At 45.1% G+C, this 27,715-nt stretch overlaps 3 protein-coding genes across 3 annotated transcripts in view; 1 reads left to right on the forward strand and 2 right to left on the reverse strand.

Annotated features, from left to right (window-relative positions):
• The window catches only part of LOC134088495 (aldehyde dehydrogenase 1A1-like), a 6,549-nt gene extending 2,770 nt beyond the window's left edge, over positions 1-3,779 (reverse strand). The window contains exons 1-8 of the mRNA XM_062542473.1: positions 3,656-3,779; positions 3,321-3,425; positions 2,892-3,032; positions 2,561-2,690; positions 2,309-2,370; positions 1,993-2,121; positions 1,575-1,688; positions 1,175-1,277 (exon numbers count right to left, since the gene is read on the reverse strand). Of these exons, the coding sequence (XP_062398457.1) occupies positions 1,175-1,277; positions 1,575-1,688; positions 1,993-2,121; positions 2,309-2,370; positions 2,561-2,690; positions 2,892-3,032; positions 3,321-3,419 (778 nt within the window). The 5' untranslated portion in view covers positions 3,420-3,425; positions 3,656-3,779. The remainder of the gene's footprint in view (positions 1-1,174; positions 1,278-1,574; positions 1,689-1,992; positions 2,122-2,308; positions 2,371-2,560; positions 2,691-2,891; positions 3,033-3,320; positions 3,426-3,655) is intronic.
• A 4,954-nt stretch (positions 3,780-8,733) lies between these two features.
• LOC134088494 (cytochrome P450 1A1) lies at positions 8,734-17,326 on the forward strand. The gene is made up of 7 exons (XM_062542472.1): positions 8,734-9,018; positions 9,594-10,444; positions 11,739-11,862; positions 12,979-13,068; positions 14,209-14,332; positions 15,134-15,220; positions 15,461-17,326. The coding sequence occupies exons 2-7, from the start codon at positions 9,599-9,601 to the stop codon at positions 15,741-15,743; spliced, it is 1,554 nt and encodes a 517-aa protein (XP_062398456.1). The 5' UTR covers positions 8,734-9,018; positions 9,594-9,598; the 3' UTR covers positions 15,744-17,326.
• A 2,149-nt stretch (positions 17,327-19,475) lies between these two features.
• si:dkey-96l17.6 (uncharacterized) lies at positions 19,476-24,009 on the reverse strand. The gene is made up of 8 exons (XM_062542272.1): positions 23,991-24,009; positions 22,874-23,066; positions 22,526-22,706; positions 22,018-22,228; positions 21,262-21,422; positions 20,158-20,360; positions 19,902-19,980; positions 19,476-19,586 (listed from the first exon to the last, which is right to left on the reverse strand). The coding sequence occupies exons 1-8, from the start codon at positions 24,007-24,009 to the stop codon at positions 19,536-19,538; spliced, it is 1,098 nt and encodes a 365-aa protein (XP_062398256.1). The 3' UTR covers positions 19,476-19,535.
• Positions 24,010-27,715: the final 3,706 nt, after the last annotated feature.

Consider the following 27,715-nt stretch of genomic DNA (forward strand, 5'->3'; position numbering starts at 1 on the left):
ACGGACAACACCTCTCAACACCTCTCAACACCTCTCAACAGTCTGATTATTACATTTCATCGAATTACAGTAAGAATGCTATATTATCACCTCCGCCAAGGAGGTTATGTTTTCATCGGGGTTTGTTTGTCTGTTTGTCTGTTTGTTTGTTCGCAAGATCACTCAAAAAGTTATGAAGTTCATCTCTCTCAACAGTCTGGACAGGCCCTGGTTTGCGCTCTCAAATAATATAAACAGCAACAATATTATGATATTTCATTGAATTAAGAATGGCGACCCCAATAAAGGGTTCACTACTTTGCCCTGAGCTGTGCCATATCATGATATCATACTTCTTGATTGCATATCATTATTACATCAGCAAAAACATGCTGATGTAATATAAACATGCTGGTAACACAACTGTAAATATACATTATGGTATAATGTGCTCCGCCAAGGAGGTGATGTTTTTATCGGGGTTTGTTTGTCTGTTTGTGCCTGTTTACTCGCAAGATCACTCAAAAAGTTATGGATGGATTTTGATGAAATTTTCAGGAAAGGTCTAAAATGACCCAAGGAAGATCCGTATCACCGTCTGGATCCAGGAGGCGGTTATGTTTTCACTTGGTGGAGGTCTGCACTCGCTGCTTTTCTAGTTTAACATGATTTAATTATATTGTATAATTATTGTAATTAATTATATTGTATAATACCGTATATTGCCATTTCTCTTCAGTATGAGTTCTGTAACCATCACCCAGCCCATGTAAGCAGCCCAAAACACAGTCTGAATGCTTCATTTCGAGTGCTGATGATAAGTATGTTGGGTTTGGTAGCTGGCCGTGGTCCTGGAATGATGCCTATAGCAGTGACTGAGTGTGAATAATGTCTGCTGTCACCCCTACAGATAAAGGGCCATGCACGCTTCCAGATGCCATTGAAAATTAAGAGAATGGGGAGGCTGTACTACTGCACCCCAGCATGTGACATAGGTAGCTACAGTATAGTAGGTAAGTAATGAGTGTTCAAATATCCTAGAAAGTAGAAGTGGTGTGAGTGACGGCTGTCAATCATCCCAATAGGCTCCTCCTGAATTTTGTCAGAAAAAAGTCCTTGTCCTGCTGAATATAGCTGCACTACATACACACTGTGGCTGAATCGTGTCAATACCAAGAACTCCGCTGCTACTCACAATCAGAATCTGCAAAGACAATGTTGGGGTTTTTGCCTCCAAGTTCCAGTGTGACGCGCTTGAGATTAGTGTCACCAGCAGCCCTCTGGATGAGCTTCCCAACCTGTCCATGAGAACAACAGCAGACACGTGAGGATTTTCATAAACCCTGAGCAATATGATTTTAATATACTAAATATTACAAATTACATTTCAATGTATGCTATACTTCTGCCAGTTGTGTCAATTATGTTACAGTAATAGTCATTTCTAACTTCATATTTACTGTAATATCTTTGTGTTTTATATCTGTTTCTTATTAGCATGCTTAAAAAAAAAATAAATAAATTAGCATGCTTTATTGTTGTGTTCTTATTCTCTCGTTCTATACATTTAATTGTAGATTGTCCCATTGACTTACCTGTGTAGAGCCAGTGAAGGCCACTTTGTTGATGTCCGTGTGATGGGCAATGGCGTGGCCTGCAGTTGGCCCATATCCTGGTACCACGTTAACAACCCCAGGAGGAAAGCCAGCCTGGAGAACCAGAGACACAAGGGCCCGATAAGCCTGACGTGCGCCATCCAAAATTAAACAGCAAAAAATACCTGCTTCATTTGTTTAAAATTTCACTCATCCGTTTCACCGCAAATGTCTGTGCAAAAACAATTTCTGAAAAAGATATACAGTATGGCTCTATACATAGTCATGCATACTACAAAAATCATGTTTTGTTTTATGAAACCAAAGGTTCAGTTTTCCGAAAGGACGTCTGTCTGTCTGTCTGTCTTGTGGAGGAGTTTTATCGGGTCATCTTGAAATGAAGAAGCGAACACACAACCTCTCTTATGAGCTGGGCCATGTGGAGAGCGGTCAGTGGCGTCTGCTCGGCCGGTTTGATGACCACAGTGTTTCCACAGCACAACGCAGGGGCGATCTTCCACACAAACATCATCAGCGGGAAGTTCCACTGTGTGAAGCATGCAGTCGTCATATGGAATACATGTTTTAGATCACGAGTGAATTTCCACATCAACATCAAAAAGGAAGAAGTTTGACAGCATTAATTATTAACAGAGGATATACTGATATTGTATATCGCATGCATACAGGACTATGAGTGTTCTGGCACTACTGGTAGTCTAAATTCTACTCACAGGGATAATTTGACCGCACACTCCGATAGGCTCATGTCGAGTAAAGGTGAAATACTCTCCATCTTCACAGAGAAACAACAATATCACAGTTGGAGAACGTCAGCACTCAACTGCGCTAGTGAACACATACACAACCAGACACCTGCATGCATAAAACCCTTCAACAGGGCACTTTTAGTGTAGAAGTGAGAAGTCTGTTATTGTGATCTTAATTACTGTAAAAGCTCTGCATGTCATGGCCAGGGCACTCACCAACAGGAATGGTTTTTCCTTGAATCTTGTCTGCCCAGCCAGCATAGTATCTCAGAGTCTTTATGGTTGCCACGAGGTCAACAAAGTAGGCCATCAGGAAGAGCTTCCCAGAGTTAATTGATTCCATGGTCTGTCCACGAAAACATTGGCAAAACGTTGCATTACAGATTACAAGTTAAAATGAAATGCAAAACATTTAAGCCATTTGTATCATTCATTCATGATGGAGGATTTCACTTTGATATTTTTCATTTGCATCATGTACAGTATGAGGAAAATCGTCTTTATGCATTTGAATATGAAAAAGTCCCTGGAAATAATTTGCTTTTACCGCTAGTATCCGCTGGTCTCTCTCCACAAGGTCTGCCAACTTGTTGAGCAAGCAGCCTCTTTCTGATGCGTCCATCCGTCTCCATGGCGACCCCAGCTGAAATGCCTCCCTGGCATGTTTAACAGCTTTGTCAATGTCCTCCTGAGGGGGACAGAAAAGTAGGGCAGAAAGGCCACCTTTAATTGTGTGGTTAATATTCCAAATCATATTAGGCTAATGACATCTGTCATGCCAGTACAGCTACAAGATTAGAAAAAAAAACCCATTCAGGACACTGGACAATAGCACAGAATCAAAACAACTATTTGCAGCAAGATGCTTTTGTCTCCCAAAACATCATACAATGTTGTGAATCAATCTACATTCTTACAGAGTAATGTAGACGGGTTTGACCAGCCTAACAATACGTGTTCTAGCCTACAGACTTACTGTGTCCCCCTCCTCCACTTCACAGATGAGCTCAGAGGTAGCTGGATTGTACACAGCCATCTTCCTTTTCTGACACGACTCATGCCACTCATTGTTCATAAATATCTGAGAAAAGGGTGGACAAGTCTTAAAAGAACAGCAGTCACATACAGCATAACCGCTCCGCAAACAAGCTACTGGTGAACTGTTATGACTGAAACCATCACAAAAGTGGTAGCCTATAGATGCAATTTCTGTATTTCCTGTCATTTACAAGATCATTACCAGAACTGTTAATAATTCGTCAGTTCACAATTGAGGGCAAAACACTGGACATGGCGGCTTCTCTAGCGTACCTTTGTGTGTTGGATCTGGAGGTCACACACAGGCGTGGGCACTGCGGGGTCTGGAGGCAGCGCCTGGCTGCTGGGACCATTCTTCTGATGGTTGTGGTTGCTTAGGTGGTTCTGCTGGCTTTGAACTCCGCCGCCACACTCTGAATTCATGATGATGCTCTGCTTCATGCCTGGGAATTAGCACAGCATATGACTCTCAACCTGAAGGATCTACTCTAATTCTGGACAATTCTGTACATACAAAAATAAAGAAAAGCATGATATTATGCCCCTGAATTGAAATCATAGGTACTTATTACTGTAAGTAGAAGAAAAAAAACATTTCACTTCATCCAAAGCCAAAAGGATCATCACAATGCATACATAGGTTATTGAAACAAGATAAGTTCACCTGCATGTGGATGAAGCTGAATGTAACATCTTCAAATATTTTTGCGCAGCAATTAGCAAACACTAACAATGTATAACTATAGCATAGAGTGTTAGCCGAAGGAACATGTTTCTTAAAAGTTGAAGAACAGTAGACACGCATAAAAAAGGAGAGGAAAATAGAAAGAAAGATACAAAAAAGCTATCAAACTCTATTCAGCAACTGATCGTAGCCTACTCCGCAGTGTGCGTTCAATCCTAACATACCTTTCCGAAGTGCTGGTACGTTGGAACGTGCGAAGTTTTCATCCCCTACTGTGGGCATTGCTCTTACAATTTAGTCCAGGTCCGAGAATCTCCGCCGTCCTCCACTCTTATACGCACACGGAAACTTGGTGAAGGGCTCCATTTAGTGCCATAGCATGATAAAGCTTGGAGGGTGGAGTTGTTGCACACCTCGTTGGGGGCCACGCTTCAGGCACAGACTTTAATAAGCGCTCAATTGGAACGAATTCACTGGATTCCGTTTCAAAGGATCCTCTCCCCGTTCACTCCCCTAACCGTGAAATCCACAGTGTCATTTTTGACGTGACGGTCACTTCCACACCGATCCAACCCACCCTCAAGGAGCGTTTAGGGAAGGGATGGGTTTACACCACATCAGAATGTTTCATGCTGGTTTAAAGGCAGTAAAACTTTAATAATTGGGAGGATGTGTTCGTTGATTAAAGCCCCCCCGTTGTTAAGCTGTCTCCCTTGAACAATGCAATCGCATAGTTATGTCTGCCTCTTTCCTATTTTGGATTTAGCCAATCCCCAGAAGCCTTGGTGAATTACCCGTGGACAACATAACCTTAGTGATTAACCCTCGTTAAAATAATGAATTGCACCGAACTCTTCTTTTCAAGAGCGGTTTGATGTAGGGAAAGAGAGAGTACTTTGTTGTTCATTTCCACTCTGACTGCTGTTGTAGCCCATAGGCTGCTGGGAGTCTGTTGATAAGAGGTGGTGGTGATAAAAACAGCAATCATTATTATCTTCGTAATCAAAACAGATTTTCTTCTCTGAAATGTGAAATGCAATCCTTAGTTAGTCAGCTGCAAAGGCTTCTCCTCTTACACAATTTCATTGCATGGAGGAAAAGACAGTATTTGAACTCCAATCAATCAGTGCCAATCAGAATACATACTGTAACTTTGCAGGATGCAGTCTGTGGCAATTAAAAAAGATCTTTGTATGGCCAGCTGACTTGAAAAGTATTGCATTTCATTTGAAGTATCATAAAGCCTTTGGAGGTGGCATTATTGGTCATGCCCTTATGAATTGCACAAATACGGTACACTAATATTCCTGTTATGACTCTGTTTTGCACCGCTACAGTCTTAGCTCTTAGTCCTCATGGCTTTTACTGTCATGTATAGGCCTATGTCAGAATGAATACCAGAGAGGCAGTGAATATACTGTAGTTCTAAGAGAAACAATGCCGTTTTGCATAACGCTGTAAGACATTCATTCCCACCACAACCTAGGAATATATTCAAATCAAGTAATTCAAGTCAGTCGTTGACTTGATATGTGTCACTGTCATTGTCCCACAGCAGACAGTAGCTACTGCTATGGAGCGACAGGATTTGATTCTGAATCTTCCACAACTCCATAAGGCCACACTTCTCCTACAGAAGAGGGAACTCTTTCAGCTCTAGACTTAGTTGGCCTCGTCCCTCCTGTACGTGCGTGTGTGTGTGTGTGTGTGTGTGTGTGTGTGTGTGTGTGTGTGTGTGTGTGTGTGTGTGCGTGTGGGTGTGCGTGTGCGTGTGTGTGTGTGTGTGCATGTGTGTGTGTGTGTGTGTGAGTGTGTGTGTGTGCCCCTCGTGAAGAGCCGTGCCACTTGCGTGCCAGGAGGGACGGCGGGCGGGCAGGGCTGCGGTGGCGGCAGGCCTCTGCCTGGCGTCTCCAGTCCGTCTGGTCGGGGCGGCCCCGGCTCTTGGGGCTCTTGGGGCTCGGGGACCGCGCTGACCTCGTGGTGGTGGCACTAATGATGCGCGGGGGGGGAGGAGGCCCTTTGGGTCGCCCGTCCTTGGGCACCGGCGGGGTCAAAGGGGGCGTCGGGGCCTGAGAGCAGGAGGTGTGCCATGATTGAATCTGAATGAGCCGGACAGACTGGCCAGCGCATATCCGAGAGAACGATGGTGCCTCTGTGTGTGTGTGTGTGTGAGAGAGTGAGAGAGCGAGAGAGGCAGGGAAAGAGAAAATGGGAAAAGAGAGAAAAAGCAGAAGAGGAAGCACATTCATTCCCAGAGTAGTGTGCTGCAATGATGAATTGCTGATTTATACTGGCACCAAGTGGGTGTTAACCACAGAGAGTGTTATACTGTTGTATCCATCCTGTTTAAATGTGTATAAAAACAGTGAGTAGGTGACCTCTATGATGGACTTTGGCCTTCCCCTTGTTGTTGGTCAACTGGACAGACAGCGCCCTCTGCATTTGTTGGTGCCCCTGGTAAATAGGAGTAAAAAAGAGAGAGTGAGAGGGGAGGGGGGGGGGGGGGGGTGCATCATCTTTTGGTGGTTTATCTTAGTTTCATAATGAAAATAATGAGGAGCAAATCAACCCTCCAGGGAAGGTTTCTGAGATGAAAGAAAATCTTCATAAAGACATATTTTGAATAAAAACACATGTACTCAACCTGTTGGCACCTCAGCATTTAATTTGTTGGATAGCCTCCTTTTTCAACAAAATAGCTTCTCCTATAACCGCGTAAAAATGGAGAATGCAAAACAGGGGATTTAAATTACACTTTGATTGTAAAATTGTCTAGCATTATCAATAATTTTGCCACTTGTGCTTTTAATAAAAACATTTCTTTCTGATGAGGATTCTTTTCTTCTTATAACACATTTGGATTTTCCTCTTTCGCTTTCATAAAACACCTCATTTATACCAGAGAGGTGTCAATGAGGAGGGTGCACTATATCAGTTTCTATAGAGCCAAGTACTGTATTTCTTTATACCATGACTTACCTATGGAGTAGTTCATAGACAATTGGGAGCATAAATGAGTTCAACCCAAATCCATAACAAGCATTGATTTACACTCTAAGGTTATAAGGTTTCGCTCTACATTCTAAAATACAGTAAGTCCAACCTAAATCCACAAAATAGTTTTGTGCAAGCTGTGTGTGTGTGTGTGTGTGTGTGAGAGAGAGAGAGAGAGAGAGAGAGAGAGAGAGAGAGGTGCTGTGGCATCTTTTTGTGTGGTAGAGAAAGTAACATCTTCACAAAGCAACACAATACCACAGCACAGCTTCTTTTTCCCAGTGCTCATTGGATCTTGCGATCTTGACCACATCCTCTCAGTGCAATGCTGTTGTGGGTTCTCAGTGCTACTGGCTGCAGGCGCTCGTTTGAGCCCCTTCATGCATGCAGTGCATCTGGATAGAAGGGGGGATACTGGTCAGTGAAGAGGATTTAAGAATTCAGATTAGCCACATCCAGTAGACTGTGCAATAAAGTCACTGACATTATTTCTTTTATGACTTATAACTGTTGTATGTCCCACTGGTTGTTTAAGTGTCACATCGTCTCTCTCCCATTTAATTTAGTGTAGCCACACAGCTTCGTTTTTTTTCCGTGGAGCACAGTTAAAGTAGGTGTCACTGGTGTTGAATGACATTTGATGATGTTTAGTTTATGCTAATGTTCCTTAGCAGATACTTGAACTAAAAACACCACACCAAGCACATCAGAGAGGGAGGTCAACCCTCTCTTCAGTGCTCCTTGAGAAACGTCATACAGTGTTCTTGTTTGGGGGACAGGTGTACTCAAATTTGTTTCTTTCCAGTTTGCAAAGACCGTTTTCTTTACAGCGCTCACAGAATGGACAGCGGATTGTGATGGGATGGAATGTTGTCACTGAGTGTGACAAAAAAGTGTTATGGGTTAGAAATGACTTGGAATCGCTCACAGTACCTTTAATAATACATTTCTCTCTCTCTCTCTCTCTCTCTCTCACACACACACACACACACACACACACACACACACACACACACACACACACACACACACACACACACACACACACACACACTTTTATTGAGATGGCAGACCTGCTATGTTAGGCAAGACATGTATTGCTGCAGGTCATTATTGACCCATCCCTGCATCCTGCATGGTGTGAAACTGTAACATTACCTATAGCCTACGATTGTTTTCGTTGATTGATTATAGGTTAAGACAGACACAGTACACTTCACCCTTAGACTGTCAATTTAGACTTCGTATCATCTCCATCATGTGCGCGTAAAGGTCCGTAGCACGTGTTCAGATTTTGTAAGGTGAGAGTGGCTTCCAATAGTGGTATATTGCTCCACCGTGTGGCTATTACTATAACGCACTACTTGGGCAAAGCCAACAATACTAAATACAACGGCACGAATTGAACTACTTATTAACTTATTATACTTATATTTATTTAGGTCATATTGGATACAATGTATACATTTATTGTGATCCACAAGTCTAGATTTTTAAAATATATATATATATGATCATGCATCATTTGAAATATGTCATATTTCCTCTATGCATCACGGAAACCTGATATCGGTGAGGTGTGTGAGAGGGAGACCATGCGGGGACAGCATCTTAGCAACATGCCTCAGTCGCACACATCAACTCGTTACGTAGCCCATCGCTGGTTGTCAACAACATAGACTTCACCATGAAATAAATGTTACAATAACGTCTGTCGCTTCGTTTGACCCTGTAAGTATTTGTGGTGTCGCAGATCGACAGAGAGGAGAGGGTCGTATGTTGGAAGCGGGATAAGGATTTGCTCTTAGGAAATGTTTGGTTTGGTTGGACAGATTCCTCATCGCTTGCGTTAGTGGTTGTGATGCCCCGCGGCACCGATAGAGCTTTGCAGGGGGTCGCAGCGCGCTCTTTCGGCGAGTGTTTCAGCAAGTAGGCTACAGAATCTGGCTTGCGGTAGGTGAGTATCAAGACTTTATATTCACTCTTTACTTTTTCGGTAGGCTATCCTCGAACTTGCAGTGCTTACTAAATTGGTTCAGGATTGAAAAAAAGTTTTCAAAACATGGCAACTTTGTTCAATTATTTTTTCTTTGCATATCAACATTTTGTGTCTTTTATTGTTTCAAAGTCGCTTTTTCTTTCTTTCTTTATTTTCTTTCTATTGTGTTATCATGATCAGCGCTGTAAGTTTTATTATACATTGTTATCAAATTACTTTACTAATTGTTAATACAATTGGACCTTTTTCAAAATTATATACCGGTAGACTCGATTTTTGTTTTTGTCTTGATGTGAACTTTATTACAATGTACATCCTGATGTATTTTATAACTATGTGCACATCCTGATGTACTTTATAACTATGTACATCCTGATGTATTTTGTAACTACATCCTGATGTATTCTATAACTTTATAACTATGTACATCCTGATGTACTTTATAACTATCTACATCCTGATATATTTCATAACTATGTACATCCTGATATATTTCATAACTATGTACATCCTGATGTATTCTCTAACTCCAGGAGAGATGAGGATGCTGCTGCTGGACAGCTCCTTTGTGTGTAGCCTTGGCGTCACCTTCGCCCTCTGTACCCTCACACTCCTGCTGGTGGCCCTGCGAGGCTGTCAGAGGGTTGGCAGCGCCCAGCCGGGTGCCACCCTGCCGCCCGGCCCCAGACCCTGGCCGCTGGTGGGCAACCTGCTCCAGATGGGCGAGCAGATGCACCTCTGGCTGACCAGCCTGCGGGCGCAGTACGGCGACGTGTTCCGTCTGCAGATGGGCTCGCTGGCGGTGGTGGTGCTCAGCGGCTACGCCACCATCCGCCAGGCGCTGGTGCGGCAGGGCGAGGCCTTCGCCGGCCGGCCCGACCTCTTCAGCTTCTCCGCCGTGGCCAACGGCACCAGCATGACCTTCAGCGAGAAGTACGGCGAGGCCTGGACGCTGCACAAGAAGATCTGCAAGAACGCCCTGCGCAACTTCTCGCGGGCCGAGGCCCAGGACTCGGGCGCCAGCTGCCTGCTGGAGGAGCGCGTCTGTGCGGAGGCCGCCGGGCTGGTGGAGGCCCTGCAGGAGAGCCAGGCGCAGGGAGGGGGCAGCCTGGACCCCGTCGTGCCCCTGGTCACCTCGGTGGCCAACGTGGTGTGCGCCCTGTGCTTCGGTAAGAGGTACGACTACAACGACCAGGAGTTCCTCACCATCGTGCACATCAACAACGAGGTGCTGCGCATCTTCGCCGCGGGCAACATGGCCGACTTCTTCCCCGTCTTCCGCTACCTGCCCAGCCCGTCCCTGAGGAAGATGGTCCAGCACATCCACAGGATGAACAGCTTCATGGAGGAGAACATCAAAGAACACCTGAGAACCTTCGACAAGGTAAGAACAGAGAACCTTCCCTTCTTATAGTATTTGGAACTCATTGGGAAAATAAGGCCCACACAGACCACATCCTGAGACCTACTTTCTAAGGGTTTGGATGATTTTGAAATAGTTATTTCCTGTGGCACTTAGTTCTTTTCAGTCCGAACCTGAGCTTTGGATCATAGACAAATGAGATGAGATCTGTAGTAATGAAGGCTAAATGAAACAGGACCAGATAATAAGGGGTAACGCGCTGATAATGGCAAATGAAACAACAGTAAAACCAAGAATTAGTCTCACCACCTCAGGCAACAAGAGTCCTGCCGTGCGCGCACAGCATGGCGTCTAGAGGACATTAATGTGAGTTATTAGATATGCTTTAAGGCCTCTGGCAAGTTTTTGTGTAAGAGCATCAACTGAACTACAGATGAACTCCTTCTCCATCATTTTGCCCCAAAATAAAAGCTCGCCCTAGAGATTCCCTTTCACGCACCCCCCCCCCCCCCCCCCCCCCTAGTGCACACAGAGTGGGGTGTAGAGATGTGAACCAATGGAAAAGCTATGCTGTGCTTTATGGTTCTCATTTTCTTAATAAATCTTTAAAATGACAGAATGCAGCTATTGCATATTCTAGCATGTTCTGTTAATACTGTACACGCAGCTCACACAACATATGGATGGGTCACCCCAGATACTGAGTAACGCTAGAATATCATCATTTCAGGGGATTGGGAGTATCACCACTAGCCCATGACTAGACATGTTCTGTGGCCAGGGAAGCACTTGGAGAGCGTGGCCAGAGCAGGACATTGTTCCTGATCACAACACTCTGAGGAGTTGGCATGCACAGTTAGAGACAGAATAATCAATCTGCTGGAAGACACACGCTCACATTGATTTGGCTGTCGTGTTCAGGTGTTCATTTGTGTGATGCCACCATTATGTTTTTAAAATGGATATCACTCGACCACAGTGTATGCTGTCAAAAAACGGAGTTCTATGGATTAACTAATTGCTGCTAACAGTCCTGCGAACCAGATATAAAGTAGCAGGAAATAAAGTTGCCAACTTTGTACCACTTAAGATGAAATAGTAACATATGCTTTGTTTTTCACATAGCCTTTGAACACTGAAAGACTCGATTTGATTGCGATTGTGTGTGTGTGTGTGTGTGTGTGGGTGTGTGTGTGTGTCTGTGTGTCTGTGAGATGGCTTGCCTTGAACACTAATTGGGCTTGGAGAGACACTGGCATTGCTGTGCTGTGCTGTGCTGTGGCTGCAGAGACAGCTCGTCTTTGTCCCCTTACAGAACTGCATTCGTGACATCACGGATGCCCTGATTGCCTTCTGCGAGGACAGGCAGGAGGACAGGGAGGGACAGGTGCTCACCAACTCTCAGATCGTCCACACCGTCATCGACATCTTCGGGGCTGGTAAGCAAGAGCATGTGAGGAGGATGATATCCATGTGGTACTGGTCTGGGACTTCCTAGCCAACCAAACCAAACTATTACCAAACGACATGCCGCAGGATACAGCAGCAATTCACAATTGGCTCAAGACATGCACCACAGACCGTTGGCGGGATCTGTAAGTCACCCGGCCTGCACAACACGGCATGTGCTATCCACAGCCAGTCATCAAGCTAGAGAGCGGTGCAGCAGAGAACAGCATACTACCATGAGACATAACGCATGATGAGAATATAGCCTTTGTCACATTCTCATGTTTCCAGACCTCTGATTTCAGTTTTGAGAAGTTGACTCAGTGATAACAGTCGCCCGCTGAAGCCAAACCATAGACTTCTAATGGCATTTTCGCTTCGCCAAATATGGATATCCCTATTTCACCTCTGTGGTGTAACTTAGACGGCACTTTCTGAAATCCAGATGTTTTTCCTGGATGGTCTCCAGTAGAACTGGATGCACGGGACAAAGAAAGCCAAGGGCTGATGTTGAGATGAGATTTTCCTGTGTTTGTTTTAGGGAGCTCAATTTTTAGATTTACTCAATTGGGTGAACTTATTCCCCAGGATCTGTTTCCATAACTGTAATGCCAGCATGTTACAATTGGATTACACTCAGGTCTGTTTACTAATAAACACTCATTATGAATGTGCTAGCTTACACAGTTAAATTATCAACATGTGACCAACTTTTGCAACTCTTGCAACATTCATATTCTCACATCACATACTGTAAATGACATATCTAAATAAAGAATGTTTATGTTTTTTATTGAATACTATTTTCCTAAACTAAATTGAAAATATTTAGTATCGTTGCTGAACGTGCCAATGAAGGAGAATCATGGGTTTCTGCTCAAGTGTTTGCAACCATCGCATCTGTGCTCGAGATGTGAACATGAAGACTCATTTGAACTGTGCAAGAGTTCAACTGTGATGACTTATGATGATAAATTATAGTGAATTACTGTAAAGTTTATTAAAGGGTTGCGTAGCTGAAACAAAGAATGGTGTGTTCTGTCTGTTCCGTATTGTTGTCCAGGAGCTTCATAGCCAGTGCTGACAGCTGTGTATTCTCCCTGCAGGCTTTGACACCATCATAGCTGGGCTGCAGTGGAGCATCTTGTATCTTGTCAAATTCCCAGACATCCAGGACAAAATATACGGAGAGATTGGTAATGTACTGTAGCAATATCATTCCTGCTTTGGTTTTGGAGTATTTAGGAAAAGTTGGCAAATATTCATCAACATTTGCTGAATTGTTTCCAGTAAACCCAAAATAAAATCCACAACATGCCTTAAAGTAACATGCAGCATTTACTAAACGCCTCCTGTCCAGTCTCCTGGTGACATAGACAGAGGAGGTAGTCCCTGTGCGTGTTGAGGAGTGGTGGCTTTTCAGTGTGAGAGAGAGACAGAGAGAGAGAGAGAGACAAAGAGAGAGAGAGAGACAGAGAGAGAGAGTGAGAGAGAGAGAGAGAGACAGAGAGAGAGAGAGTGACTGAGGGGAATTAGGAGGCGACCACCACCCATGGCGAGGTCCTTGTTTCATGGAGATGAGCTAACTGTGCTGCTCCACACAATGAGCTCATCTTTCACCGCCGGTGCCCAGGCCCCCCTCCCAACCCTCCTCTCCCCCCTCCAGGCCCCCCTCCCAACTCTCCTCTCCCCCCCCAGGCCCCCCTCCCAACTCTCCTCTCCCCCCTCCAAAATTTGGCTCGGACGGGTCGCACACAATCGGTCACACTAATTTGCTGACGCCAGGCTTTCTCGGTGGGCAGACGCAGGGCAAGTGGAGTCTCTTCTGTACTTTATATTATAGCCTGCTGCTCTCTGCTGAAAGTTCACGCAAGTTCTGGAATACTAATTAATCAGATTATCATTAATGTAGGCTTAAGGAAATGTCTAATTTTGGGGAAGCTGGAGCACAGTGGCATCCTCAGTGTCCCACACCACACACACAATGTTCCCCGGTTCAAAGCTAGCCTGATGCCATTGGTCAAGTGTGCCCACGTGTCTCCCTCCCACTCACTTCCTGTCCAGTGTTCGGTCAATAAAAGAATGAAAGGGTTAGTGACATTGGCCGGGTTTCCCAGATTCGTTAAGATGCTCTTAAGTGCTAAGAACTTCTTAGGAGCGTTCTTAGAACGTTCTTAGAGCGCTCCTAAGAAGTTCTTAGCACTTAAGAGCTTCATAACGAATCTGGGAAACCCGGCCATTATCTCCACTTGCTTTTTAACAGGTTTGGTCCTCTGTCTGTCTACAATGTACATGTTTGAATGTGAGTGGTTGAGAAATTGTGTGTGTATCTCTAGACGACCAAGTGGGCTCCAACAGACTGCCTCGGTTTGAGGATAAACCGAACATGACGTACACAGAGGCGTTCATATTTGAGGTGTTCCGCCATGCGTCCTATGTCCCCTTCACTATACCACACTGGTAAGGCTCCTAATGGTCACATGTGTTCACTATACCACACTGGTAAGGCTCCTAATGGTCACATGTGTTCACTATACCACACTGGTAAGGCTCCTAATGGTCACGTGAGTCCCCTTCACTATACCACACTGGTAAGGCTCCTAATGGTCACATGTGTTCACTATACCACACTGGTAAGGCTCCTAATGGTCACGTGAGTCCCCTTCACTATACCACACTGGTAAGGCTCCTAATGGTCATGTGTTCCCTTCACTATACCACACTGGTAAGGCTCCTAGTGGTCACCTACGTCCCCTTCACTATACCACACTGGTAAGGCTCCTAGTGGTCACCTACTGTACGTCCCCTTCACTATACCACACTGGTAAGGCTCCTAGTGGTCACCTACGTCCCCTTCACTATACCACACTGGTAAGGCTCCTAATGGTCACGTGTTCCCTTCACTATACCACACTGGTAAGGCTCCTATTGGTCACCTACGTCCCCTTCACTATACCAGACTGGTAAGGCTCCTAATGGTCACATGTCGAGGGCTGAGAACCAAAGGGGCATAAGTGACATTTTGGTCGAAATTGAGTTATATACATCACCTGAAAGCTCTTGATGAGCTCTCTTAGCTGACAAAATTATTTGACTGTGAACATATAGAAGCAGTTAGATTTGTTTTGGCTCTCCTGTAAAGTTGGTGAAATGTCACTTACGCCCCTTCGGTTCTCAGCCCTCGATGTGTTTCCAGATTGGTAATGATGTGTGCTTCATTTATTCATTGACACATTCCTTTTTATCTTCTCATGAATTCAGCACCACTGAAAATATCACTCTCAATGGATACTTTATCCCCAAAGACACCTGTGTGTTTATCAATCAGTATCAAGTCAATCACGACAGGTAAGCTTCGGGAGTAATGATACACCTGCATTTACATTAATCTTAATGGCCGGGTTTCCCAGATTCGTTTAGAAGCTCTTAAGTGCTAAGAACTTCTTAGGAGCGCTCTAAGAACGTTCTAAGAACGCTCCTAAGAAGTTCTTAGCACTTAAGAGCTTCTTAACGAATCTGGGAAACCCGGCCATTATCTGATTATGTGTGTATCGTGAATGTGAATATTTCCTGTGGTTGTTTTTCCAGTGAGATCTGGGGTGATCCAGAGGCCTTCCGGCCGGAGCGGTTCCTCACTCCGCAGGGGCAGCTGAACAAGGATCTCACAGAGAAGGTGATGATCTTTGGGATGGGGAAGCGCCGTTGCCTGGGCGACGGATTCGCCCGCCTGGAGATGTTTGTCTTCCTGACGACGCTGCTCCACCGGTTGCATGTGGAGAGTATTCCCGGCCAGTCGCTGGACCTCAACGCAGACTTCGGCTTGACCATGAAGCCCAAACCGTACCGGATCAGGGTGACCCCCCGGAGCTAGACGGAAGCATCGCTAAACCAATGTGTTCATATGCGTCATATACTCTCTGCTCACTCTATTGCATTATATGTCAAAGAACCATTGTCATGTTTCAGGTTCATACGTATGGAGTATTACAGATGGGTTGTCACACACACTCTGTTTACTCCACTGCTTGTGTCAAAGAATAGCTGGGGCATATCAGGGTCACACACACACACACACATCATGGCAACATCACACGCTTCCAACAACACTCACACACACACACATACACACAAAAACACACACACACACACACACACACACACACACACACACACACACACACACACACACACACACACACACACCATTGTACCAGGTGTAGCACGCACCTGCACACACACAGCTGTATAAACGAAACAACAGTGAAGGACATTGTCTGAGGCACTGTAACAACTATAACCAAACCTTAACATTGATCTTTCCTACATTTCATAAACATAAGGACTCATTTGCATAAAGCTTTTAACCCTGTGATTTAAATGGAACTGTTTGTATTCTTAACTTCTTAACTTCACTAAATGCTACGGTTCCATATTATATCTATAGACAGTCTTTTGATTTAAAGACCAATGCCACAGCCTTGTAAGAGAGTTTGCATTGGGCAACATATGGCATAAGTGAAGATTCAATTCAATTATTAATGTGCACAGACTCGTCGTAGTTGGATGAGTAGGAGTTGAATGTGATACCAGTGCATTGTGTGCAGATAGAAGATCATTTTAAAGACAGCTGTTCTCTTGTCTTCCCCCTCTCCCTCTCCTCCCTCTCTTCTCTAGTCATCCCCCTCTCCTTCTCCTCCCTCTCTTCTCTCATCATCCCCCTCTCCCTCTCTTCCCTAGTCATCCCCCTCTCCTTCTCCTCCCTCTCTTCCCTAGTCATCCCCCTCTCCCTCCTCCCTCTCTTCTCTTGTCATCCCCCTCTCCCTCCTCTCTTCCCTAGTCATTCCCCTCTCCTTCTCCTCCCTCTCTTCCCTAGTCATCCCCCTCTCCTTCTCCTCCCTCTCTTCTCTCATCATCCCCCTCTCCTTCTCCTCCCTCTCTTCTCTAGTCATCCCCCTCTCCTTCTCCTCCCTCTCTTCCCTAGTCATCCCCCTCTCCTCCCTCTCTTCTCTCATCATCCCCCTCTCCCTCTCCTCCCTCTCTTCTCTAGTCATCCCCCTCTCCCTCTCTTCCCTAGTCATCCCCCTCTCCTTCTCCTCCCTCTCTTCCCTAGTCATCCCCCTCTCCTTCTCCTCCCTCTCTTCCCTAGTCATCCCCCTCTCTTCCCTAGTCATCCCCAGCCTCAGGGGTTGGTAGTCTCAGAGCCAGAGGCTGCCTGTTCTTCATGGTTATCACTTTCTCCCTATGCTTGTATTTGTACTTAACATTTCCTGAATGTTACTGCCCCACTGCTGTGATTGTTTCAACTGAGTATAAATTGTGCTAGACACTGTTAAATGGTTTGAGTTAACCTTACTGTACTTTGCAATGATGCCTATATGGGTTTTACTGTAGCATTTTGTGGCATCTAGCTAAATATTTTTCATAAACAGGAATAATCAATAATAAAACATCTTAACCAGGAATCAAACATATCAACAAGTGTTCTCTTTCCTCACAAATGTTTGACTTTAAATCTTCAAAGGCATGTGTTAATCCACTTAATTTGAAAATATTAGTTTCACACGTTTCAAACAGTGCTTTAGGTTGGGAGAGACAGCTAGCAGGGGAGTTAAGGTTAATTAGCAAAAAATAGTGGGCCCTTCCTCAACCATGACGGGCCAGTTCTATAATCCCAAACCCATGCAGCTATGGCGCGTAGGGAAGGGAGATAGGTTGGTCCGTTTCAGTTTGTTCTGGTCGAGCAAGCTTACAGTATGGAGAGAAAGGTCGTTATGTCGAAACCATAGTGCTGCTCAGCCCCACATTGGTCTGGTTTATTCAGGAATATGTTGAGAATGAACAAAATAGTTTTTCAGCAAAATTGTTAGTCACAATGTGCATAGTTTTTACCATCTCCATTCCCATGCTATAATGTAGTGTGTCTGTCAAAACAGCTGCATACATATCAACAGAAATCATTTGTTTTGAAGTCCATGCTGAGCCATATATTCATAATGCATGACAACAACAATAACAACATTACATTCAGTAATTTAGATAGCTAAAGTGCTTTAAACTGAAAGAGGGAACTGAACACCCTACATAGCCCAGCGCACACAAAGGGCAGAGCAACCAGAACTGTGGGAGAGAAACGAATCTGGCATATCATGTAAATGGATAATTCCTGAATCCCAAACTGATGATAATCACGGGGAACCTAAGCATTAGGCTGAGGGATTTTGGAATGTTTATATAACTGAGTGTTTGGCTCTTGTCTTGAAATATTTCCTGTTCTTGCTGTGTTTGTTTTTCTAGGCAGTTACCGCAACACTCTTCACAGCCACGGAAGAATTACGAGGCTAGGGAGCATGTAAAACACTTTTGTGACTTTTATAAGTTGTAGAGCAATGACATGAAAGCGCTATTTATACTGGGCCCACAGACAGGTGACCTAGATGGGGCTCTATACAGTAGAACCCCTGAGCCTATCGGTCACGTGAACTCATGGAGAAAATGAGCAGCTTTTTTGTTGTTGTCGGGGAGAAAAGTTCATATCAGTAACGGTCATCCATTCACTGCCCATCACTGTCCTTGTGTGACACAGAAGCCCCTCGCTCTAATTTTAGAGCACTCCCTGTTGTCCGCAAAACCAACAAGGCCTGACCCTTTCGAGTCTGTTTTTGTGACCCCGTCTGTTTACTGCAATGGGATATGCCTGCGTGACTGCCTTGGACATCGCATGGCGTCCCGTGCGCTCTCCTCATCCTAACCCCCTCCGCTCCTCTCCGCTCTCTCTGCTGCGTGTCTGGGCCTTTACCTGCCAAGCGGGGGCCCTTAGCGCACGGCACGCTCTGTGCGTTTCCCACAATAGCAGCACCAACTGGCCAAGTGACTCCGTAATTGCCCTCACCGCTCTCCTGCTGGCCCCCCCCCCCCTCCCTCTCCTCCCCCCGTGCCCCCCCATGCCCCCCCCCCCTCCCCGCTGGCCCATTCTCCCCGCACCGCGGCTCCCATTGCTGCCCAGCACGCCATGCCCTGGCCCCAGCTGACTCCCGCGGGCCTCCCGCCGCCACGCTCACCTCTCAGCGCCTCAGCTTAACACGCACAGGGGGTGGACTTACAGGAAGGTGCGCGCACACACACACACACAGATACACACACACAGATACAGACATGCACACACAGATACAGACATGCACACACAGATACAGACACGCACACACGAAACACGCACACACAATTCAGGAAAAAATAACAAGAAAGCGTAATTAAACATCTAAAACTCTGGAAATCACATCAGTTCTTCACTGGCAAACGTCTACAATTCACAGTGCCAAACACTATAGTAGGCTACACTAGCTGATGTCCACAGCCACACTGAGAAGCAAACAGTGAATGAGATTAATCTGATCAAGTGGATTAATGAAGTACACATCACCCTCTGTCTGTCTGTCATCTGTTTGCATGTCTACTGTCTACATGTCTACTGATGCATGTTGTGTGTTGCCATATTGCCAAAACCACAAACCAATCTCAAAACATTTAACTGCTATTAGACATCCATCTGACACTACTGGGTCTGGTCAGTCTACAGTAACTGACCATGTGTATTAAATCCATCGCTGTGCATGTATAGTTGGTGTTTGTTTGGGTGTACATGTGTGTTGAGTCTTGAGAGGGATCATTACACATCTTCTTCCTCCACAGGTTGTCCAGATCGGAGTTTAACAATGATCTACACAGAGGACAAGAGCAGTGCACTCAGACACAACAGATGATCTACACAGAGGACAAGAGCAGTGCACTCAGACACAACAGCTGATCTACACAGAGGACAAGAGCAGTGCACTCAGACACAACAGAGTGGACTTATATGTATGACAAGAAAAGTGAAGTCAGCAACAATAGAGTGGAATTATACTGTATGTAAGACTGGAGTTATTGGAGTTATATAAGTTGTGTGTGTGTGTGTGTGTGTGTGTGTGTGTGTGTGTGTGTGTGTGTGTGTGTGTGTGTGTGTGTAATCTAATCATGACTGCACAAAACTAACCTCTTTCAATTGTGCAATCTCCTTACTGTCCATGTTCCTCTGTGCATTATTGGTGATCGCTTTCACCCGCGTAGCATAACTACGAAAGAAAAAGAACACAAAAACACCAGTTTCTCTTATAAGCAATCATGAAGCAATTTGCATGCTTCTTAGAATAATTGCAATGATTAAAGCGACTCAAATGAACTGACCATTTCAGAAACCGCTTTCAGACAGAATACTTATTTCCTGAACCCCACACTTAGTGGTCTCTTACATAAGCGAAGTGAGGGTTTCCTCGACGTTGCAGTCGGAGGGAGAGATGTTGACAAACATGAGAGTTTTGGCGTTGCCCCCCAGTGAGTCCTGCATGGCCTGTGTCAGCTTGTTGTTGCGGTAGGGGACGTGCGGCTGATCTGAGGACAGGGCCGAGATGACGTCCCCCAGCGCGCTGAGAGACTTGTTAATGGAGTTGGCCTCCTACAGAGAGAGAGAGAGAGAGAGAGAGAGAGAGAGAGATAGAGAAAAAGAATGAGTGAGATTGAGTCAGGGTAACCAAACTAGACTCCTTATTACAAAGGAATGTTACGACAAATGTAATTGTAATTCAGTCATTCAGACACACACACCGAGACAGGACAATGAACCATCTAAACGTTATGTATGTGTATGTGTGGCAGAAGGAGCAGCTCAATGGCAGAATGGCACAGTGAGAATTCAGCAGCTACTGAAATACAGCAAGTACTCAAAGCTTTACGTTCACCCGACACTTCGACTGTGTATGTGCATGCACCATCTACTGTATATTCAAACATTTTCCTTACATATCACACGACAAGTCACACATACTGTACAGTATGCTCTGAGCCACTGATACTGAACTTCCTCCAACCTTCTCGGAGGATATGCTATAACATCCTGCATCTATAATAGAGGAACTAGAGTGAATGCAGAGTGGATGCAGAGTGGATAACTGGAGTGAATGCAGAGCGGATAAGTGGAGTGAATGCAGAGTGAATGCAGAGTGGATAACTGGAGTGAATGCGGAGTGGATAACTGGAGTGAATGCGGAGTGGATAACTGGAGTGGATAACTGGAGTGAATGCAGAGTGGATAACTGGAGTGAATGCAGAGTGGATAACTGGAGTGAATGCAGAGAGGATAACTGGAGTGAATGCAGAGTGGATGCAAAGTGGATAACTGGAGTGAATGCGGAGTGAATGCGGAGTGGATGCAGAGTGAATGCAGAGAGGATAACTGGAGTGAATGCAGAGTGAATGCAGAGTGGATAACTGGAGTGAATGCAGAGTGGATAACTGGAGTGAATGCAGAGTGGATAACTGGAGTGAATGCGGAGTGAATGCGGAGTGAATGTGGACACCTTCAGCTGGCTGTCTTTCGCTCCTGTCTTGGCGGCCCGCTCACTGCCCGCCAGGTCCACCAGGCTGAGCTTGCCGTAGCACACGGTTCCATTGGTCAGATTCCGGTTCTCCACCATGATGCCGATGATCAGGTGCGAGCGCGAGCTCTCCACGTTCATCTCTGAGGAGCGACAGGACAGACAACAAAGCCCACAACTCATCTGTCACATTGAGGTGTCCTTGAGGGTTTTTTTTACTTTTATCAATGAATTTGCTCTGTGTTTGACATCAAGGTTACGGCTACGAAACCCGGGGAACACATCTCCTTGCATCAGTGTATACTGTACCTATGCAATACAGCAACTCTAAACCGCATGGAAAGAAAAAATATTTACAAATGACTAAATGTGAATGTAATGTCTTTATGGTCATTTAACGTTTAGGCAGTAAAGGGGTCTCAAAAATGTCATGGACCAAGCAGACATGCAACTTCACTGCCACCAGATACTTATGATACAGTATGACACCTGATTTCCTGTATCATCCATACTTGTACTAACTAATAGCATTTCACTGGTAGGAATAAACCACTAATGTCAGCATTAGTGAAGTACACAAACGTCTCCTGTTACACTATGGCAAGCCTTGGCACCACTCCCCCCTTGAAAACAGCCACCGTAATGATGTACCCTCCATACATTACTAGTGTCTGTGACTAAAGCAATTAATCCAAACCATTTAGCAAGGCCCTCTTTGAGGCTTCATTAAGAACATACTGGTGGCGGCGATATGGCGGTTCGCGCAGCCCTGCTCGAACAGGGCAAAGAGCTCGCTGGGACTGGCCGCCTGCTTTGTCTCTGCTCCCTGGGCAAAGACAAGCCCCTTTTTGTCCTTCTTCATTTCAATCCGCTTGCTGAATGCCTCGGCGGGACTGACAAAGAGGTCCTGCAGGCGGTCATTATACAGCTCCAGCATGTAGGCAGAGACCTGAGGAGAGCTCGGACACGGAACAGGAGGAGAGGGGGAGAGGGGAGGGAAGGAGGGAGGAGCGGAGGAGAGAAGAGAGAAGTGGGGAAGGAAGAGAAATCAGGGGATGAAAAGAGAGAGGTGTAGAACAAATGAACAAAGGGGGGTGAGAGGAGTAATGCAGAAGAGAGAAGAGGAGAGAAATAAGGAGAGAATAGGTATACTAGTTCAATTTTCTTAATATCATCCATCATAAACTGGTAGAGCAAATACAAACCAGAGTGTATAGTACTCTGAGAGTCGTGGCTGAGGCCTTACCTTGATGTCAAACTTTGCCTCGTTTTCATGAATGATGTCAAAAATCTTATTAAATGTTCGGGGGATGATGCCTGGGTTCTTCAGGTGTTTATCTCCCACCATTGTGTAGGTTTTCCCTGAACCAGTCTGCCCATAGGCAAAGATGCACACATTGAAACCATCAATGGCCGACTGAATGAGTCTGGGATAGAATCAAGTAAATTAAAATCAAGTAAATTAAAATCAACAGTGTTATAGTACCAGATATAAGCTAATTATTTGATTAATGTCACTTAAAACTGGTCCCAAAAACACCTTAAAAATTATTGTTAGTGTTATGATAGTGTTAGTGTTATGATAATGTGCTACCTATTAGTGTCTTGGAACACCTCTTCCTGAGAACATCGAGTGTCAAATATTCGGTCGAACTGGAACTCTCGTTGACCACGAGCCGTCTCCACGGTGATGGAATATTCGTCTAGTCGGGACACAATGGTGGAGTCTCCTCGGGCTATCTCGGTCCGGTTCATTGGCCTGATCCGACAGAACACTCGGATTTTACCTGCACGTGTTACATAACGCACACACTGTGTTGGAGGAGACAAATTCAACTATCTCAATAAATAATATACAAACTAACAACTTCATCTATCGTTAAATGCAAGGAACGTCTGTCTGTGTGTCACTCTGTCTGTCTGTCTGTCTGTCTGTTCCACGCATAACTCTCAAACCACTCATCCGACTGCTCTCAAATTTGGTGGGTGTCATCCTAATGGCACGAGTGTGTGCAGTGCCAAACTTCATGTTATACGAACAAACAGGCTCTGCACTAGCTATCATTAATGTAGCTGCTCTGAAGTCACATGTAAACTAGATTTATGTCAGAAAGGATGAGAAGTTAGCAGCTACAGTAGATGACCATCAGCCAATCAGAGGGGTTGAAGCAGAGTGGGTCACTTAAAACCTCTTGAGGTGTCATCTACTGGGTGTTGTGTGTCCATCCATGAAACACCACGCATGGAGGGTGCCCACCTGAAGAGCCTGAAGAGCCCAGAGACACCCGTCTCCTTACCCCCCCCCCCCCCCCCCCCCAACCAAACACACACTCAAAGAATAACTGCCATTACATGAAGGAAAGCTAGTCCTCTGCTCAACAAACGGTTACAGAGAGCCCGATAGAAGAAATTGATAGAATATGTCCACACAGCCCTGGGTATGGGAGCCATAAACTTCTCAGAACTGGGCCCATTAACAAGTTAAAGCTGTTTAAAAAGAGGCTACAATCTGCTTAAGATCTGTTTTGTTTCACGGACCTTGCCTTTTTGGAATTTGCCCTGAAATGACCAGAGACCAAGTCATTGGGACTTTCCCAGCAAAATCTTCCTGTGCAGACTGGCGCATGGACCCAGGTTAAAGGAGAAGGCCTGTGACATATCTAAAGAAAAGAGGTGATGTTCTGTGACGAGAAGCTTTTCCCCCCACTTACCTTTCATATTCTCCACCATGTTGTAGTACTTCTTCCTCATGGTCCTCTCGGCTGTGTAGTTCTCCACGGTCTTCTTGTGCTCATCTTTCAGCTGCTTCAGCTGCAACAGAGTCATAATATGACCTTTATCTTAAAAAATACCTTTTGGCTGATGACAGATATAAGACGTGCAGTGGAGTTTGTTAGTGCTTTGAGAAGTGGCATCAGTCACCTCAAATTGGAAAACGCTATCTCTCTCTTTCTCACACACACACACACACACACACACACACACACACACACACACACACCTCAGATTGTAGGACCAGTAGTTGTTGTCCCACACTCTTTTCTGTGTCTGATGGCAGGAACTCACTCTTCTTGAAGTTTTCCAGATCCTGGTGTGAAATGGTGATGGTGACAAGACAAAAGACAAAAGCAGTTTGGAAAGTGTATTGCAATCGTCTGTGTGTCTGTCTGTGTGTCTGTTTTGTTTTCTCTCTCTCTCTCCCTATCTCTCTGTCTGTCTTTGTGTGTGTGTTGTGTGTGTGCTTGTGCATCCTTACCACAGGATCAATCTCCTTTTCACCATCTGCAGGCTCCTGCCCATACTCGGGAACTGAAAGCAGGTTTCCAAACAGAGTGAATGACAAGTTGCACAATAACTTCCACCATTACACATAGTAATCACCAGCAGTAACACATACACTATAACAGACAGAAAAGGCTGAGAAAATGATCTGTGTGGCTGTTGGAAGTTGCTACCAGAGAGGCAGGCAGTAGAGCCGGTCATGATCAGATCCCAGGCCAGCTCCGTCAGCTCAAACTTCTGCAGCCGCTGTCTGGTCGTCAGTTTCAACTCACAGGTCTCAGAAGGATCCTGGTCAGGACTAGAATGAGAAAGATCAGATCTGCATGTTAATATATGCAAATAATAAACTACCCCAAGGGCTATAGTTTTACATTACAATCATCAATTTAGTCACTGCTTACATTTCAAATTACAACAAGCAAGTATACTTTCCAGCAATTCCTTCTAAATAGGCTATCATCTTGATGTCAATACAATAACTTTCAACTATAATAATTTATCAATCCAAGTATGACCAATACCATACATTTACACCTACATTTCAATCACATTTACATTGATATTTACATAATACATTAACTGCTACTAAAGTGACAACTACACTAAGCATGGGTTCCAGCTATAGCTTCTGAGCCATAACAATACATGTAACCCACCCTCTAGTCTAGCAAATGATGGACACTTTTCTGCACTAAAATGAACTGTACAGAGCGCAAGAGTATTAAGGATGGTTTTACAATTGTGAGTCTGTCTTGTCTGCCTTCCCCTGAGGCTCCGTGAGTGCTGCTGTGTCAGCCTGGTCCAGACTCTCTTTAACCTCAGCCAGCTCTCCACGGTTCTCCTCTGCCATCTGGTCCACCAGGGCCTTGGCCTCCGCCACCTCGCCATAGATATAATGAGCCTGCACGAGCACATTCGCACCAATAGTACTCAATAGGGCAATGAGCTTTAATTATTCTAAATAATGACAAATCAGAATTTTTTAAAAATTAGGCTACATTTGTGGGACCGTAGACAGCAATAGCACTGGTATCATAGTCTCACTTTCTGCACCACAGCTTTGAGGAGAGCCGTCTTGGTCACAGTGTATGGGGAGTCGTCATCTCCCTCCAGATACTGGGAGATCTCTCGCTCTCTCCTGAATAGACTCTCCTTCAGGTTCTGCAGACGAGCTTGGGCTCCCTCTAGTGGTGGCTGATCATCATTACATTAAAACAAAAAAAGAAGAGTTGGAGTTTCAGTCAAAGCACCATACTCATAGTCACAGCTACACTACTAAGACATTGTTAGATGAATACAATTACAATATGGTCAACAAAAAGCACGGGGCTGTAAGCATGACATGTCTACTGAATGTCTGTATTGTCCCCTAGTGCACTATCAGGACACATCAGGACAATGACATTGCCAACAGGGGAGAAAGAGTCCCCTTCTCCTGACTGCTGGGCCATTGGCTATCAGGAGAGCAACGTACTGGTGACACCACCTGGCAGGTGTGTAGGAGATGACCACGTGGTCCACCTACATGCAGTAGGTGAGGCGTTAGGTTGTGCCAACCTGGTCTGAAGAATAGAATAGAATAGAATATATACCGGTACTTTTTTGATCCCGTGAGGGAAATTCCTTTCTCTGCATTTAACCCAATTTAACCGAATTAGTGAACACACACTGCACACAGTGAACACACAGTGAGGTGAATTACACACTAACCCAGAGCAGTGAGCTGCCTGCCCAACCAGCAGCGCTCGGGGAGCAGTGAGGGGTTAGGTGCCTTGCTCAAGGGCACTTCAGCCGTGGACTGGTCGGGGATCGAACCGGCAACCCTCCAGTTACAAGCCCCAAGCCCTAACCAGTAGGCCACGGCTGAAGGCCTGCCGCACTGTCATGTGTGCCAACACAACCAGGTGCCCGCCCTCCAGCACACTGGCCTGTGGATCCTGTAGCTCACCTGCTCAGCATTGGCCTGAGCCGCCACCTCCTCCTCCTGCTCCTGGGGCTCCACCTGGGGCTCCTCCTCTGGCTCGGGGGGTCGGAGCATCTCCTGCACCCTCCCCACCTCCAGCCGAGCCATCTGCAGCTCCTGCAGGGCTGTGGGACAAACGGCTGCGGTTAGGGGCGCTTCTGCCCACATACACACCTACACCAGGGCAGTGTTTTGGGAAGGACATCACGATACGGTACACATCACAATACATATGGTGATATGGTTTCAATCCATTTGACAGTAAATGCAAAAATAGAGCTGGAAACACAATTTGCTGTGTACCACCTGGGCAGTATAATAGATCACATTACAGTAGATCACATTATACTGATCTATTCAAATGATACTAATGAATCAGACAAATGATAAATATACAGCGATAGTCAGCTGCATATATTTTTGCACAGCCTACTGTAATGCTTTAATGAAAAATATCGATATTTGGCAGCAGTGGTGATACGATGCCATACGATATATTGTGCAAGTGCTGATACGATATATATTGATATTTTGATATTGAAAGCACAGTCCTATTGTACACACACAAGATACTGTAGATAGATACTTTATTGGTCCCCAAAGGGAAATTCAAGACAGACAAACACTTACACAAACACTCACACAAACACACACACACACACACACACACACACACACACACACACACACACACACACACACACACACACACACACACACACACACACACACACACACACACACGCAGGTAGCAAGCAAGCAAACACTATAAAGCCGAGGTCTCTTTCATCCTTATTTCATCCACAAATACACACATGCACCAGCACACACACACAAGGACACTGCACCACGTTCTAGAAAAAAATATCTGGCTACAAAAACAATGTATTCACTCACTTGATGCCTGGTGGCTGTGGAGAAGGTCTAATCTGCTGGAGAACAGCTCCATCATCCTACCCTGAAAGACAAGAGAGTGTGCTGTTATGATTTCTGACTTCTTCAAAAAGTTACTGATTGCATTTCCTGAATTATGGTCATTTATGTAAAAAGGACTTCACTTTATAGTAAAGTCATCGGTAACTAACCAAAGGAAGTTAGGTTTGAGCACAACTAGAAACAAAGATGCAATGTGTCTGGTGTTTAGTAATCTGTCATGTGATGGTTTTGCTCTGTCTATTGACTTTGTCCACT

The sequence above is a fragment of the Sardina pilchardus genome, chromosome 8, assembly GCF_963854185.1.
Source record: "Sardina pilchardus chromosome 8, fSarPil1.1, whole genome shotgun sequence".
Lineage (NCBI taxonomy): Eukaryota > Metazoa > Chordata > Actinopteri > Clupeiformes > Clupeidae > Sardina > Sardina pilchardus.